General features: G+C 42.4%; 2 protein-coding genes across 15 annotated transcripts in view; one reads left to right on the top strand and one right to left on the bottom strand.

Annotated features, from left to right (window-relative positions):
* Nucleotides 1-7156, bottom strand: part of KCTD18 (potassium channel tetramerization domain containing 18) — a 33028-nt gene extending 25872 nt beyond the window's left edge. For 2 of the 3 annotated variants that reach the window (XM_085877803.1, XM_085877805.1), the window contains exon 1: nucleotides 6969-7156. In XM_085877803.1, the coding sequence (XP_085733929.1) occupies nucleotides 6969-7113 (145 nt within the window). In that variant the 5' untranslated portion in view covers nucleotides 7114-7156. Of the gene's footprint in view, nucleotides 1-3837; nucleotides 3914-6968 lie in introns of all 3 variants that reach the window. The other variant, XM_085877804.1, reaches the window with a different exon arrangement.
* A 406-nt stretch (nucleotides 7157-7562) lies between these two features.
* Nucleotides 7563-15411, top strand: part of LOC147027939 (uncharacterized) — a 32327-nt gene continuing 24478 nt past the window's right edge. For 8 of the 12 annotated variants that reach the window (XR_015057336.1, XR_015057335.1, XR_015057337.1 and 5 more), the window contains exon 1: nucleotides 7563-7715. The gene's annotated coding sequence lies outside the window, so the exon portion shown is untranslated. Of the gene's footprint in view, nucleotides 7780-7954; nucleotides 8260-15411 lie in introns of those variants that run through there. The other 4 variants (XM_085877794.1, XM_085877796.1, XM_085877795.1 and 1 more) reach the window with 3 other exon arrangements.

Raw genomic sequence — 15411 nt, 5'->3', positions numbered from 1 at the left:
ATTATGAATGTCATCAGTGCATATGCCCCACATATGGGGTGTGAGATGGAGTATAAAGAAGATTTCTGGAGTGAGTTAGATGAAGTGGTGGAGAGTGTATCCAAGGATGAAAGAGTGGTGATTGGAGCAGATTTCAATGGACATGTTGGGGAAGGGAATAAAGAGGATGAGGAGGTGATGGGGAGGTACGGTCTCAACAAGAGAAATGTGGAAGGGCAAATGGTGGTAGAGTTTGCAAAAAGAATGGAAATGGCAGTGGTAAACACGTATTTCAAGAAGAAGGAGGAACACAAGGTGACGTACAAGAGTGGAGGAAAGTGCACACAGGTGGATTACATCTTAAGCAGGAGATGCAACCTGAAAGAGATTAGTGACTGTAAGGTTGTGGCAGGGGAGAGTGTAGCTCGACAGCACCGATTGGTGGTCTGTAGGATGATTTTGGAGGTGAGGTTGAGGAAGAGAGTGAAGGCTGAACCAAGGACCAGATGGTGGAAGCTGAAGGAGGAAGACTGTTGTGTGAAATTTAGGGAGGAGGTGAGACAGGCATTGGATGGTGGTAAAGATGGGTGGGATGATTGGGCAACTACAGCAGAAGTTGTGAGGGAGATAGCTAGGAAGGTACTTGGTGTGACATCTGGACAGAGGAAGGAAGATGAGGAGACTTGGTGGTGGAACGAGGAAGTACAGGTAAGTATAAGGAAGAAGGGGTTGGCACAAAAGAAGTGGGATAGTCAGAGAGATGAAGAAAGTCGGCAGGCATACAAGGAGTGGTGGCGAAAAGCAAAAAGAGAGGTGGCTAAGGCCAAGGAAAAGGCATATGACGAGCTGTATGAGACGTTGGATACAAAAGAAGGGGAAAAGGATTTATACCGATTGGCAAGACAGAGGGACCGAGCTGGGAAGGATGTGCTGCAGCTTCGGGTGATAAAGGACGCAAATGGGAATGTGCTGATGAGCGAGGAGAGTGTGTTGAGAAGGTGGATGGAGTACTTTGAGGAGCTGATGAATGAAGAAAATGAGAGAGAGAGAAGGTTGGAAGAGGTGGAGATAGTGAATCTGGAAGTGGGGTGGATCAGTAAGGATGAAGTGAGGACTGCTATGAAGAAGATGAAAAGTAAAAAGGCGGTTCGCCCAGATGGTATACCAGTGGAGGCATGGAAGTGCTTAGGAGAGATGGCAGTGGGGTTGTTAACCAGATTGTTTAATAAAGTCTTGGAAAGTGAGAGGATCCTGGAAGAGTGGAGATTAAGTGTACTGGTTCCGATTTTCAAGAACAAGGGTGATGTGTAGAGCTGTGGAAATTACAGAGGGATAAAGTTGTTAAGCCACACCATGAAGTTGTGGGAAAGAGTAGTGGAAGCTCGGTTGAGAGGAGAGGTGACGATCTGTGAGCAGCAATATGGGTTTATGCCAGGAAAGAGCACCACTGATGCGATGTTTGCTTTGAGAATGTTGATGGAGAAGTATAGGGAAGGCCAGAAGGAGTTACATTGTGTGTTTGTGGATTTAGAGAAAGCTTATGATAGGGTGCCAAGAGAGGAGTTGTGGTATTGTATGAGGAAGTCAGGAGTGGTGGAGAAGTATGTGAGGATCGTGCAGGATATGTATGAGGACAGTGTGACAGCGGTGAGGTGTGCGGTAGGAATGACGGACAGGTTTAAGATCAAAGTGGGATTGCACCAAGGATCGACTCTGAGCCCTTTCCTGTTTGCAATGGTGATGGACAGGTTAACGGACGAGATCAGACGGGAGTTTCCATGGACTATGACGTTCGCGGATGACATCATGATCGGTCGGGAGAGTAGGGAGCAGGCTGAATCGAGCCTTGAGAAGTGGAGATACGCACTGGAGAGAAGGGGAATGATAGTCAGTCGGAGTAAGATGGAGTTCATGTGCGTAAATGAGAGAGAGGGTGGTGGTATGGTGCGGTTGCAAGGAGTTGAGGTGGGGAAGGTGGATGGGTTTAAATACTTGGGATCAACTGTCCAAAGTAACGGAGAGTGTGGGAGAGAAGTGAAAAAGAGAGTGCAGGCAGGATGGAGTGGGTGGAGAAGAGTTGCAGGAGTGATTTGTGACAGAAGGGTAGCTGCAAGAGTGAAGGGGAAAGCATATAAGATGGTAGTGAGACCAGCTATGTTGTATGGTTTGGAGGCGGTGGTGCTAACAAAAAGACAGGAAGCAGAGCTGGAGGTGGCAGAGTTAAAGATGCTGTGATTCTCGTTGGGAGTGACGAGGATGGACAGGATAAGAAATGAGTATATTAGAGGGACAGCGCAGGTAGGACGGTTTGGAGACAAAGTGAGAGAGGCGAGATTGAGATGGTTTGGACATGTGCACAGGAGGGAAGCGGAGTATATCGGGAGAAGGATGCTGAGGATGGAGCCGCTAGGCAGGAGGAGAAGAGGAAGGCCAAAGAAGAGGTTCATGGATGCGGTGAGGGCGGACATGCGGGTGGTTGGAGTGTCAATGGAAGTTGTGGAGGATAGAGCAAAATGGAGACAGTTGGTCCGCTGTGGCGACCCCTAACGGGAGCAAGCCGAAAGAGGAAGAAGAAGATATATATTTAATATAAAAAAGACTTTTTTGCAGGCAGGAGGTGACTGTGCTCCTCCTGCCCGCAACTAGGGGGTGCTGTGCTGCAGCCCCCTCAGCACCCCCTTCCAGACCACATCAAAATCCACGCTCATGAAGCGGGTCAACAGGGGGGTTTTGACCCCCCCCCCCAAGATAGATATTTGCTCTCTTCTCCGAAACTACAGAAACAATTTCGATGAAACTTTACCAAAACCTTCATCACCCATGATGTAACAAAGTGTGTCAACCCCATCCAAATCTGCGCTTCGTGAGGGAGTCCACTGGGAGGTGGTGGGGGGTCTAAACCCCCCAAAATAGTTATTTGCTCTCTTCTCCGAACTACACAAAGAATTTCAATGAAACTTAACAACCTTCATCACCTTTGATGTACCACAGTTTGTTCATTGCATTAAAAAATTCAGGGTCTGAGGGGGCCTGCGGGAGGTTTAAGTGACTGTTGCTCCTGATCTCTTGGAGCTTCAGGACAGACGGTCCTCTATTTCATGAATATTAGAGTTCGACGAAATATTAATATACCGGTTATATCAATATAATGTTTCATATCGATATACCGGTATTGGAATTCAGAATATACTGGAATGCCAAAAAAAAGATCAGCATGAAAAAAAAAACCCGGTATATCACCAACGAATTGAAGAAAGGTGTTTGTAATCTTTAAATCCCAGACATGATAAATCCCAGACAAAAAGCTCTGATGCACTCGGTGTCTCGAGTAAGCATGGAACATGAACGGTGAAACGTATGATGTCGAGACATACCAAGATGTAAGTGCAGTCGGTTTTAACTTTTAAACTTCAGCATCTGAGCTCATCGCCTCCGTACAAGCAATCGTACTTTTCTTTGCCCCCATGGCAAGTTTTTTTTTATTTATAAAACTACTGAGTGTTAACCCGTGGAAGTGAAATTCTTCCTGACCGATTTAAAGCAATTGTCAATTGGTTATTCATATGAATCTGGTGTGCTTTAGAAACCCTGTGCCGAGTCGGTGATCTGCGACAGCAACACCAGTATGAAAGCGATACCGGTACAGCGTTCCACGGTGGATCTCGATTCTCGACTTGTGTCGATTTCCAATGGGAATACTTTGTGGGAATACTTTGGGAAACCTCATGTGGGAATACTTTGAAAAATTACTGTCAATGATGTGTACGCCATGTATGAATAGGTAATGGACCATTGTTCCATTGTGTATTTTCGAAACTTGTATAAAACAATTTTTTTTAAATAATAATATCGATATACCGGTATATAGCAGTTTCGGAGATACAGAGGTCCAAGGTTTTTCCATTTTTCCAATATGGCTGCCACGCTACGTGACCTATGGCGACATAATTATCATTAGAACATTCTACATGAGTAGTCCCTCCAAATGGTGAAAATTTTGTCTCAATCCGACAAGAGATTGCAGTGAAAAACACTAAAGTTATGTGCAGACAAACAAATAGACAAACAAACAAACAGATCCAAATGCAATATCCTCTCCTTCGGCGAGGGTAAAAAAAACATGTCATAAAAACATCACCACATATATAAATATATATATATATATATATATATATTTTCTTTGTAAATACCAAATTAATAATTCAAACACAGCAAATCTCTAACAGTAACATGTTCATGAGACTCATCCACAAAAAGGAGTCATTGTGTTGCCTCATAGCACAAAGCAAAACATTAAAAAAAATAAAACTACTGAGTGTTAACCCGTGGAAGTGAAATTCTTCCTGACCGATGTAAGACGAAACAAGGATGGAGAGGGTGATTCACATCGTCAATAATAATCTGAGATTTACTACACTATACCATCCTTACATAAAACTTCTAAATATTTAACATCCTTACCAATCACCTTACTTTGCTGTCCTCATTATTTTATCGAATTATACCATAAAATACGACAAAATGTAACAACACATTGGATTACAGCCGAATAAAACAAAAACAGAATGTCCTTATGAACATTAAAACATTTCAGATGCCATAATAAGTACATATGTTGATGACATTTCAAAACTAGAAGGGCACTCGATGGAGCACATACCTCCACCAGGCTGATTGGTTTACGTTTTGTATCCCACAGATTGGCCGGATCTGGATTCGGACCTGAACCAAAATTTAATTGGCTTGTTCTTGTCACCTAACCAACTAATCCACAAAGTTTCATCTGAATCAGTCCACACCTTTTTGAGCTTTCCTGTTCAAAGTCAGAGAGAGGTGAAAACTTCACCTCCATCCAGTTTCGGTGACGGAGGTAATTACTTTCCTTGTATTACTCTTTCAGTTCAGTTTATTAACAATAGCCGAGTCAAACCGGTGACTGCCAGTTGTATCATTTTCTGTTGGAGCAGCTGTGCCGCTGATGCTGTGCCCTCCATCACCAGTACACTGGTACTCATTTTGCCGACCTCAGAAGTATTGTTATGGATTTGGAAGCCTTTTGCATACAGACAGCAGTCCCAAAGCTTAGTTATTTTGACAAGTATGTGTATAGTTAGAATCCATCCCCTGTGTCTAACGGGAATTTCATGTGTGCGCTGCGAGTTATTTTGTAGTTAGTTTTTTTTAATATCCAACAAAAACAACACCACCTGCTTCATTCCGCCACCCAACCAAACCTTCGCACACCGACTCCATTACCCACGTGTTATTGGCTGAAGGCGTGGCGGAGCCTCCATCACCTCAGATCAAGGCTCCGCTCCGAAGAAGGGCATGGGGCGTTTCCTCCAGCTAATGGGAAGCCAGAATGCCAGAAACTACTACAGAGCCTCTTCGGGGGGTGGGGGCGGGGGGGGGGCACCGAGCCGCCCCGACACATCCCCGTCCAATGAGGAGGCGAGTTACCTCAGGATGAGTTCGAGTCCCCCCCCCCGAACCAGCTCGTTTCAACCAGACTGCACGAGGTGGAAAGGTGCCCAACTGAACTCTTACACTCAGCTCACCTTCCCTCCCGAGCTGAAGGGTCAAACAAAGGTCAACCGGACCCATTTCTTTTGTGTGTGTGTGTGTGTGTGTGTGTGTGTGTGTGTGTGTGTGTGTGTGTGTGTGTGTGTGTTTGTGTGTGTGTGTGTGTGTGTGTGTGTGTGTGTGTGTGTGTGTGTGTGTGTGTGTGTGTGTGTGTCGCCCATCCTGTAAGTCGAGACTGTTAAGTGCCTGTGTTCATTGTAAATTGCATTTCTTTTATTCGGATAACCCTGCTTCTTTGTCTCCCTCTCCCCATTATAAATAAACCCCTGTTAAATGTACCAGCTCGTTGCCTGTCGTTTCTACCATTGACCCAGCACGGTGCGGGCTTGAGAAATAGTGAGGCTGTTTGTGCTATAAGTGTTCATTTAGTCCGTCCTGGCTCTGTTAATTCCCGCTCGGTTACGCCGAACCCAAGTCGGTACATGCGACTCGGTTCGGACATACTGTAGTCCGCAGAGGGTGTGGTTTCCCCGGTAGCTCGACGGTGTAAGTACTTAGGTAAATTGGAATAGACAAGTGGACCCTTCCTCACGCCGTTGAAATATTGACGACCACGGTCCTTTAAGCGACCCGTCGACTCCGCAGTTATCCAGGGTGACGACCTTTTGATTCCGGGTGTTCGGTGGGAGACGGCCCTACTGCTCCGTTTAGCGGTTGTCCTCGCCACCGACTCCCGGCCCACAACAGTTTGGTGTATATGCATGTCGTCACAAAATGCATTCTTAAGCCGTTTAAGGTTTAAATTCGCCAAAAAAAAATCAGCCTTCAATTTAACAGGTTATTAATTTAATGGAGTACTTCGAGACAAAGTTCAAATACATGGTGAAAAAGCAAATATTGACGCTTGAACTCGGACCTCAGAAGTATGACAGGCTGAGTCAACCACACCTGATGTTAATACCGAATAAGCCTCCTGTTAGCTTCGTGGTTAGAGTAGTTAGGGTGGTGGCGGCTGGGGATCCTCGGGTCCTGAGTTCGAACCCCGTTAACCGCTGAATTAACACCAGGAGGTTGACTCAGCCCGTCATCCTTCCGAGGTCGACGAAATGAGCACCAGTGTCATGGCAACAGGGGCACTGCATCAGCGGCAAAGCCGCGCCCCTCACCAACGATGCAAACAGCAGCCAAGAAGCTGCACACGAAGGGAGGGGGGAGGGGTATTGAGGGATTTATTTATTAAATCGAGTATTGGTGTGGCGCAGGCACGTTGGGCCGAATGGCCTCCTCCTGCGCACAAGAATCTCCTCGTAATCCACGCAATACAGTCAGGGGTTAACATGAGCACGGTGATATGCAGTGGAGTTGGTTGTACATCAGGTACAGTAATCCCGTGGGTTGAGGTACAAGTAAAGTAAATACAGTGGGGTTAATATTGTACAGTGTACAGGAAGTAGAGCTGCGTGAACCTGCGGCGTCTCTTCGTAGAGGAAATCGACCACTGAACATCACAGCAAGCATGGAGTCAGGGAACCTCGTGAGAGACTCCAATCGAGCCTTGTATGAACAACCACCCACAGTTAAGGGTAAAACAGCGTCTAATGCCGACTCCATCGCCGACACTGAAAAAGGCGCAAGCACAACCGTCTCAACGAACCCTTATAGTATTAGTTTTATTATTATTATTTCTCAACAGTTGGTTTTTTTTTTTTTACATGACGGCATCCTCATGTTTTTATTTTTTTTTATCTATAAGTGGACGATTGAAGTAATATTGCATACAGCACATTGTGCTAATACACCTCCCAGGCTTACTTTCTCTGAACACAACATACTAAAAAAAAAAGTCTGGTTAATTATATTTTCCTATTAATAATGTGCTGTACTGTGTAAGCGTAATTTTATTTTGTTTGTTTTTTAAACAGACGAAGAAAAACAGAATTGTAAAATGAGCAATAACTTATTTCATAATTTCGACTGCTTTCCGGTAAGAATTTCAAACAGGAAATGACGTCACATTTCCTTCAATATTATCCTTCATTTATTTTTTTTTGTCAATAACGTGTCATGAGATGTCTTATTCCTTCTAACAACAACGCAGCAAATATAATCGGAGTTTCCTTTTGAGATCGTGACATAATAACATTGAAATCGAAGAAGCGAATGACGTCACGGGTACCGCTCAGAGAGCGAACGGAGCACGAAGACGAGCACGTGTGAGTGGCGGCATGACTATCGCAGATCACTTCACTCGGAACCGGGTATCTTAAGGCACAGAGGGTATCAGAGATTTTTATATCATGTCGTTCTGTACGGTATTTAAAGATTAGAAACACCTGTCTTCGATTTGTTCATTGTTGGTAGAACAGCTCGATTTATTTATTCATTCATTCATTTATTCGTTCTATCATTCATTCTACCGGTTTTATGGGTTTATTTAAAATTCCACCCGACGAGCAGGTGTTGTTTATCTCACTATGATGGCAATCGCTGCGTCAATGATTGGGTTTTATTGGGGGAGTTTTGCAGGAAATAATTTAATAAAAGAAAGAAGTTTATACACTTCCAGGGTGATTCGCACACGCGGAGGAGCCATTGTATAATCATAGTGTGCATGTTATGAGTGAACGGGGCAAGAAAAAAAGAAAAGAAAAAAAAAACAACAACAACAACAACAACAACCAAGGAGTGCTTCTTGGAGTTTGGGCGGACCTTGTGACAGGACGAGTTTGAGCGTCGAGGGCGCGTCGACTTTTTCCGGTATTCCATATCGTGGTTTGCTTGTGTTTCGGTCGATTCTCAGCTCAATTGGCCAAGGGCCAAGCGCATGGAAATGGTTACCACTCTGTTTCAAAAATGTCAAAAAATGAAGATTGTTCCATTGCCTTCTCACTACATTTTCCTGAAAGTGAAAGTCTAACTGAGTTCAGAACAAAAAACCGTATTGCTTAATTATATATATATTTATACTTTGAGAAGAAAGGGTACCTATTCTGATGGTTTTGCGAGTTTTCAATGAAATAACCTAATTTTTCTTTTTTGGCAAAATAAATGAAGGTTATAGTACGTAACTTATTCTAGCAACTTATCTAATAATCAAAATACCAATTTCTGGGATTATTAAGAAATAATACATCCCTATTTTTTATTTCTGCTCTATTCAGTGACTGTCAGATGCTGAAAAGCACTAAAAGAGAGAAGATTTATCGAACAAATTCTTGGACGTAAATTTTAAATTCAATCAATTCTGGGAGTAACAAAAAGCTCTCTAAATTCTCCAAAACTGTTTTAACTGCCTTCTTACTTCTAAATTAATAATATATTTATTTAAAAAAAATTAATGTTTTTTAATCAAATTCAAAAAAGTGTGACGTGCAGTCAGACAAAAATGCAAAATTGCTCTAAACCAAAGCCATGCATGTTTTCAATACTTTTTTTATACTATTATATCTATATCACTGTGCCCCATTTGTAAATAAATTTTCTTGAAAATCTGATGCACAGAAGAATAAAAGCATTTTTTTTAAAAACATAACATGCAGTCGGACATTTGGGTTGGAAAGTTCGGTCAAACCGCGGTAATTAAGTATCCACCCGGATCGTATCAATTTTTTTTTTACATTGATTATATTGGTAATAAGTTTAATAATTTATGACCGTAAATATGAGTTGTTGATAAACTAGTCATTTTGTAAAGGGATTTCATAGTCCCAGGCTCTAAAAGGGCAATAAAACAAGAAAAAATAAAAATATGGCAGAATGTGCAAATATCATGCGAATCCACCACTGACCGACAAATGCTGATTTTCTCAGACGGTGGGCGACCTTTTGATTAGATGAGGAATTTCATATGGAATGTTTTATATGTTATATTTGTGCATGGTCTAATATATATGTCATATTTTAAGGTGAAACAAGAAAAAAGGCCAATACTGGGCATGTATCTTCAATAAAAATCCTGTAGATTCAGTAATATACATCATAGACCCATGAACCTATATATTTTAAGGTCCTATGGAACACTGTGCAATGAACCAAATTTCATGAGCAGTAGTAGTCTTTGTGACTTTCAAAAATGCCACTGAAGTCATTGTATGCCCTAAAATATGGGTGGTAACCACTTCCATGTGCTTCGCCCAAGTTAATCTTCCAGGGTGCCGGGAGGAGGTGATTAAGGATGTTCAACGTGTCTGGCGAAGATGACGAGGGTTCATCTTGGTCGGTTAATCGAATTAGGCAGAGGGGCCGACCACGGCGGGAGAGTATCGATGAGTTGGAACCTCCTAAAGCGGTTAAGGCCACCTCTATCCCTGACGAGCACCATGCCAAATTATTGGTCATACTTTCAGCCTCCGATGGCTCTAACCCCTTAAGCTCTGAAAACCCAATTAAAATGACCGCAATGATTAAAAAAAAAATTGGAGATGTGTCCAGCAGCGCCAAAATGCTCAGATCCGGTGACCTTTTCATTAAGGGTAAATGAGTCACTCAATGGGAGACTGTGTTGAGAGCCTCATATTTTGGTGGGATCTGGGTCTCGTGTCAGATTCCGAGGTATCTGAGGAAGAGTCGAGGAGGCATTGATGGGATTGATCCCTCCATTGAAATTGATGATATCAAGAGCCATTTAGCGGATGTGGGAGTTGTTTATGCCCGCCATCTCACCACGGTCAGGGATGGGGGTCAAAGTCAATACCACATCAGTGGATTTGCCCTTTGGCAACCCAGTCCTTCCCCTAAAAGTTTTCCTGGGGCATCAAGCCTTTGCTGTATGGGAATACATTCCAGCTACCTTAAGATGTGACAAGTGCCAAAAGTTCGGTCATACTGCTCCAGCATGTAGGGGCAAACAACGCTGCAGCAAATAGTAATGGAGAGCACGAACATGGAAGCTGCATCGGTGAAAAACTGTCTTGTGCTAATTGTGGTGGGGACCACAGTGCAGACTTCAGAGGATGTCCTGAATTCCAAAGAACTTCCCAGATCCAACTTGTGAAGATGCAGGGGAAGCTATCTGATGCTGAGGCTATCCTAATGGTCCCCAAAATTTAGACCCCAGTAAATGTGGTTAGGAGCAAGACCAAAACTGAGGGCCCGGTTTATGTACTAACTAAATCGGTGTGAGTTCAGACTGAGATGAACGATACAGAATTCCACTCAGTACAATCACTGACGCGGATATGTATATGACAAAAATGGGGTTCATTGGATTTTATCACCGAACTAGTAAGTCTTACAGCTCAAGCAACAACAAAAAAAAAAATCGGAGAAAATCAATATTATTTCCGCTGCAGCCGTCGACATTTGGGCTGGGTGGGGTTTTCTTCCAAGGCAATAAAAAATTCAGCCAATCAGGCCAAAAACACAGAGGGGCAGACTCCAAACACTCCCAGGATTCCCCTGCTGCTTAATGAAAATTATCCAATGGAACGCAAAAAGCTTAGCTGCTCATGTGCCAGAGTTTAATAACTTCATCAGCGATCTCACATCCAAACTGGATATAATCTGTATTCAAGAAACCTGGTTAAGATGTAATAACCAATTTAGGATCTTTGGATACACCCATCAGTGTATGCCCTGATCAGGGGTGCTGGATACACTTTACCAACTGAGCCAGATGTACACTCGACTCTAAATCGGTCTTAAATTTCATAAAGGAAATGGGGCAAACAGTTTCATGTCCCAAGTATTTTTATTTTATTTTATTTTGTATTTGGCTGCAGCCAATAACCTTGGGTGTGTGGAATTTTCTAGAGCCTCGCGGCTCTGATAACGCCAGTTAACACAAAAGGAGAAGAGTTAATGGGGTAATTAGTGACGTTATTGTGTGTGGGGGGGGGGTGGAGGATGTATTTGGATGTGGAATGAACAGGGGTGAGGAGGGGGGTTTGAAGGGGATGGTGTGAAGTGGGGGTTGGAAGGTGGAAGAATGACGAGAGGGGTTTGAGATGGAGAAACAAATGTGTGGCTTCATGTGATGCAAGTTTCCCAATGGAATTACAGAGTTTGAACGGCAAAAAGGGCAGGATCGTGAGGACTGAGGAGTTTGTCGGTTACATTTTGTATGTTAAAGGGCGAGTGACTGGCGATGTTTGGGTGGCTGGACTTGAGGGCTGAAAGATGGGTCAGGTCAGGTCAGGTGGGAAAGTAGGACAGGAGGGCAGTTCCCTCCAATGATATGATGATGTGGTCCTATCATTGTCGAAACAGCAGCCTGTCAAAGCTCTTTTTACATTTATCGACAGACGGTGATTGAACAGTTTCTTCGTTGAGTCAGTTCCACATGTTAACCAGTCTGAGTATAGAAGACTGCTCTCCTCTTGCAGCGGGCTGTAGGCTTGCTCATTTTCCAGGAATGAACACGAAGGCAGTCATCCCGATTGAAACAAGGCGGTTCTTCAAACGAGACTTGGAGTTCCCCATGTATAATCTGGTAGAGAGTGATCAATCTCTTCTAGTTTGACTATAGTGAGAAGAGGTGTAGGTTTGATAAGCATTCCTCGTATGAGAACCATGCTTGACTTTTTACCATCCTCGTAGCGTGTCGCTGAACCCACTCGTGTATCTTTCTTTCCCGATGAAGAAGCAGCTTCCACACCGACAGGCCATATTCAAGGTGTGGCATATAGGTGCTGGAATATTTCCATTGTGATTTTAGCAAAAGCATGGTGAATGGCAAAAACCACCCTTCGTGCTCTGTTTGCGGCTCTGTTTGCAGCTCTGGTGCATTGCATCATTGATGATTGTGATGCCTGCATGCAGATTCCCAAATCGACAATCTCTGTCGCAACTGGCAATTCAACACCATTTGGCCTATAGACAATGGTGGAACTTTGGTGCCCTATGTGCATTACTTTGCATTTTGCAGGATTCAGCTGCATTTGCCACTTGATGGCCCACCTTACAAGAAGGGAAAGATCTTCCTGTAACATTGAGTGGTCATCAGCCTTGAGAGCATCGCTCCAAATTTTTACATCGTCTGCAAATAACAGCCCTTAGAGTGAAGATTGTCTACAAGATCATCAATGTGGACAAGGAATAATACAGGGCCGAGCACGGAACCCTGCGGTACTCCACTTAGTACCTCCTTCCATTGTTACAGGGTGCCGTTTATGGAGACCCCTTTGCTTACATCCGATTAGGAAATCACAAAGCCAGGAGATAAGTATTTGCCTGATACCTACCTCCTCAAGCTTCAGTAGGAGTTGCTCATGCGGTAGTGTCAAATGCTTTGCTGAAGTCGATGAAAACAATATGGCTAAGCACATGTAAGTGGTTACCACCCCTATTTTAGGGCATACCCTGACTTGAGTGGCATTTTTGAAAGTCACAAGGACTACTACTGCTCATGAAATTTGGTTCATTGCACAGTGTTCCATAGGACCTTAAAATGTTTTTTTTTCTTTGTGGTATTGTTCATGGGTCTATGATGTATATTACTGAATCTACAGGATTTTTATTGAATATACATGCTCAGTATTGGCCTTTTTTCTTGTTTCACCTTAAAATATGACATATATATATATATATATATATATTAGACCATGTAAAAATACAACATATAAAACATTCTATATGAAATTTCTCATCTAATCAAAAGGTTGTCACCCACCGTCTGAGAAAATCAGCAATGTGTCGGTCAGTGGTGGATTCACATGATATATGCACATTCTGGCATATTTTTATTTTTTCTTGTTTTATTGCCCTTTTTGAGCCTGGGACTATGAAATCCCCGAACAAAATGACAAGTTTATCAATAACTCGTATTTACGTGTCTTAAATTATTCAACTTATTACCAATAATCAATGGAAAAAAATTGAGATTATCCGGGTGGTACTTCATTACAGCGGCTTGACCGAACTTTCCAACCCAAATGTCTGACTGCACGTCACGTTTTTAAAAAAAATGCTTTTATTCTTCTATGCATCAGATTATTTTCACTAAAATTTATTAACAAATGGGGCACAGTGATAGATATAATAGTATAAAAAATATTGAAAACATGCATGGCTTTGGTTTAGAGTAATTTTGCATTTTTGTCCGACTGCATGTCACACTTTTTTTGAATTTGATTAAAAAATTAATTTTCTTAATTTTTAAAAATATTTTTCCAGGTATTTTATAAAATAATTTTATTAACTTAGGCAGTTAAAACAGTTTTAGAGAATTTAGAGAGCTTTTTGTTACTCCCAGAATTGATTGAATTGAAAATTTACGTCCAAGAATTTGTTCGATAAATCTTCTCTTTTAGTGCTTTTCAGCATCTGACAGTCACTGAATAGAGCAGTAATAAAAAAATAGGTATGTATTATTTTTTAATAATCCCAGAAATTGGTATTTTGATTATTAGATTAGTTGCTAGAATAAGTTGCATACTATGACCTTCATTTATTTTGCCAAAAAAGAAATTAGGTAATTTCATTGAAAACTCGCAAAACCATCAGAATAGGTACCCTTTCTTCAAAGTATCATATTTTGCTATATATATATATATATATATATATATATATATATATATATATATATATATATATATATATATATATATATATATATATATATATATATATATATATGTGTAATTCAGCTATACGGTTTTTTGTTCTGAACTCAGTTAGACTTGCACTTTCAGGAAAATGTTGTGAGAAGGCAATGGAACAAACTTCATTTTTGAAACAGAATGGTAACCACTTACATGCGCCGAGCCATATGAACTACTCTGCGTTAATCCACGGCGAGAGTCCAACTGTCTTGGGCAGACAGTAAATTTGATATACATCAGCGTTTCTCTCGAAATCCATGTTGCAGTGATGCGAGGTAGTTTATTGTCTTCCACGAAGGTCATGATTTTCTTTTTCATCAATCTCTCCAATACTTTGCGTCCACTGATGTAAGACTGATTGGCCTATAGTTGCCGGGCTGTTTGTTATCCCCTTTTTTGAAAATAGGTGATGTGACATGCAGTTTTCCAATCGCGAGGCAAAATTTCAGTGGATATGGATAGTTGGAAAACTGTCCATAGTGGCATAACTAGCTCTGTGGCGAGCTCAAACAGCACCTTCGGGTGAGCACCGTCGGGTTTTGGCACCTTATGAGGGTCAAGCAACCGAAGTTGCTGTTCTACGTCAGTCACCGAGAACAGGACTTGAGTAAAACTCGCCTCTGGTGGGTTTCGGCGTATGAACTCTGGGGGAGGCCCTGGTTTCTCACGTGTAAAGACTTTCGAGTAATGGTTGGAGAGGCATTGTGCTTTCTCCAAGTCCACTGCCTAGATTGTGTTATCCACTTTGAGTGCACATACACCATCCTGTTTGCGAGTCGTTCCCCTCAGTTAGGCATATAGGCGTTTAGGTGTAGTCTTTGTTTTACTCGCAAGATGAGTCTTATGCTGACGCCGAGCCTCCTTGAGGCTTTGCTTGCACTGGCGACTTGAGGCATTAATGACAGCATAGTCCGTCTCTGACCTTGTGTTTCGGTAACGCCTCCACCGTTTCCACTTTGTTGCGAGGAGCTTCAGAGTGTCCCTCGTCAACCACAGAATTCTATTTTTCTAACACACTTTCTGCTATGGGGTGTATCAACTCACTCTGTCTCAAATAACTGGTTTAACGTGTAGCCACGCTTGATCCGACAAATCTATACCCTCTAGTTCCCATTGGGTATTGGTGGCTGCATATCTCATTCTCACAAAGTTGGCCTTCCAGATGTTGTGGTGCTTGCCCATTGCTATCCGTGGTCCATCATTCTGGGGGCAGCACTTTTTTGTGTGCGTGCTTTTCCATCTTGATAAAAGCTTTTCTGCATGGGTTCTGAGCCAGAGTTCAGATGTGGTGATTGTACTGGTACAGATGTCAAAAAGATCCTCAATGGAAGACCCAGATGGTGAGGCAGGATAACTAGCAACTGAGATA

The sequence above is a fragment of the Eptatretus burgeri genome, chromosome 4 (assembly GCF_056783735.1).
Source record: "Eptatretus burgeri isolate ZD-2024b chromosome 4, Ebu_testis_v1, whole genome shotgun sequence".
Lineage (NCBI taxonomy): Eukaryota > Metazoa > Chordata > Myxini > Myxiniformes > Myxinidae > Eptatretus > Eptatretus burgeri.
This window is presented reverse-complemented; position numbering and strand designations above follow the sequence as displayed.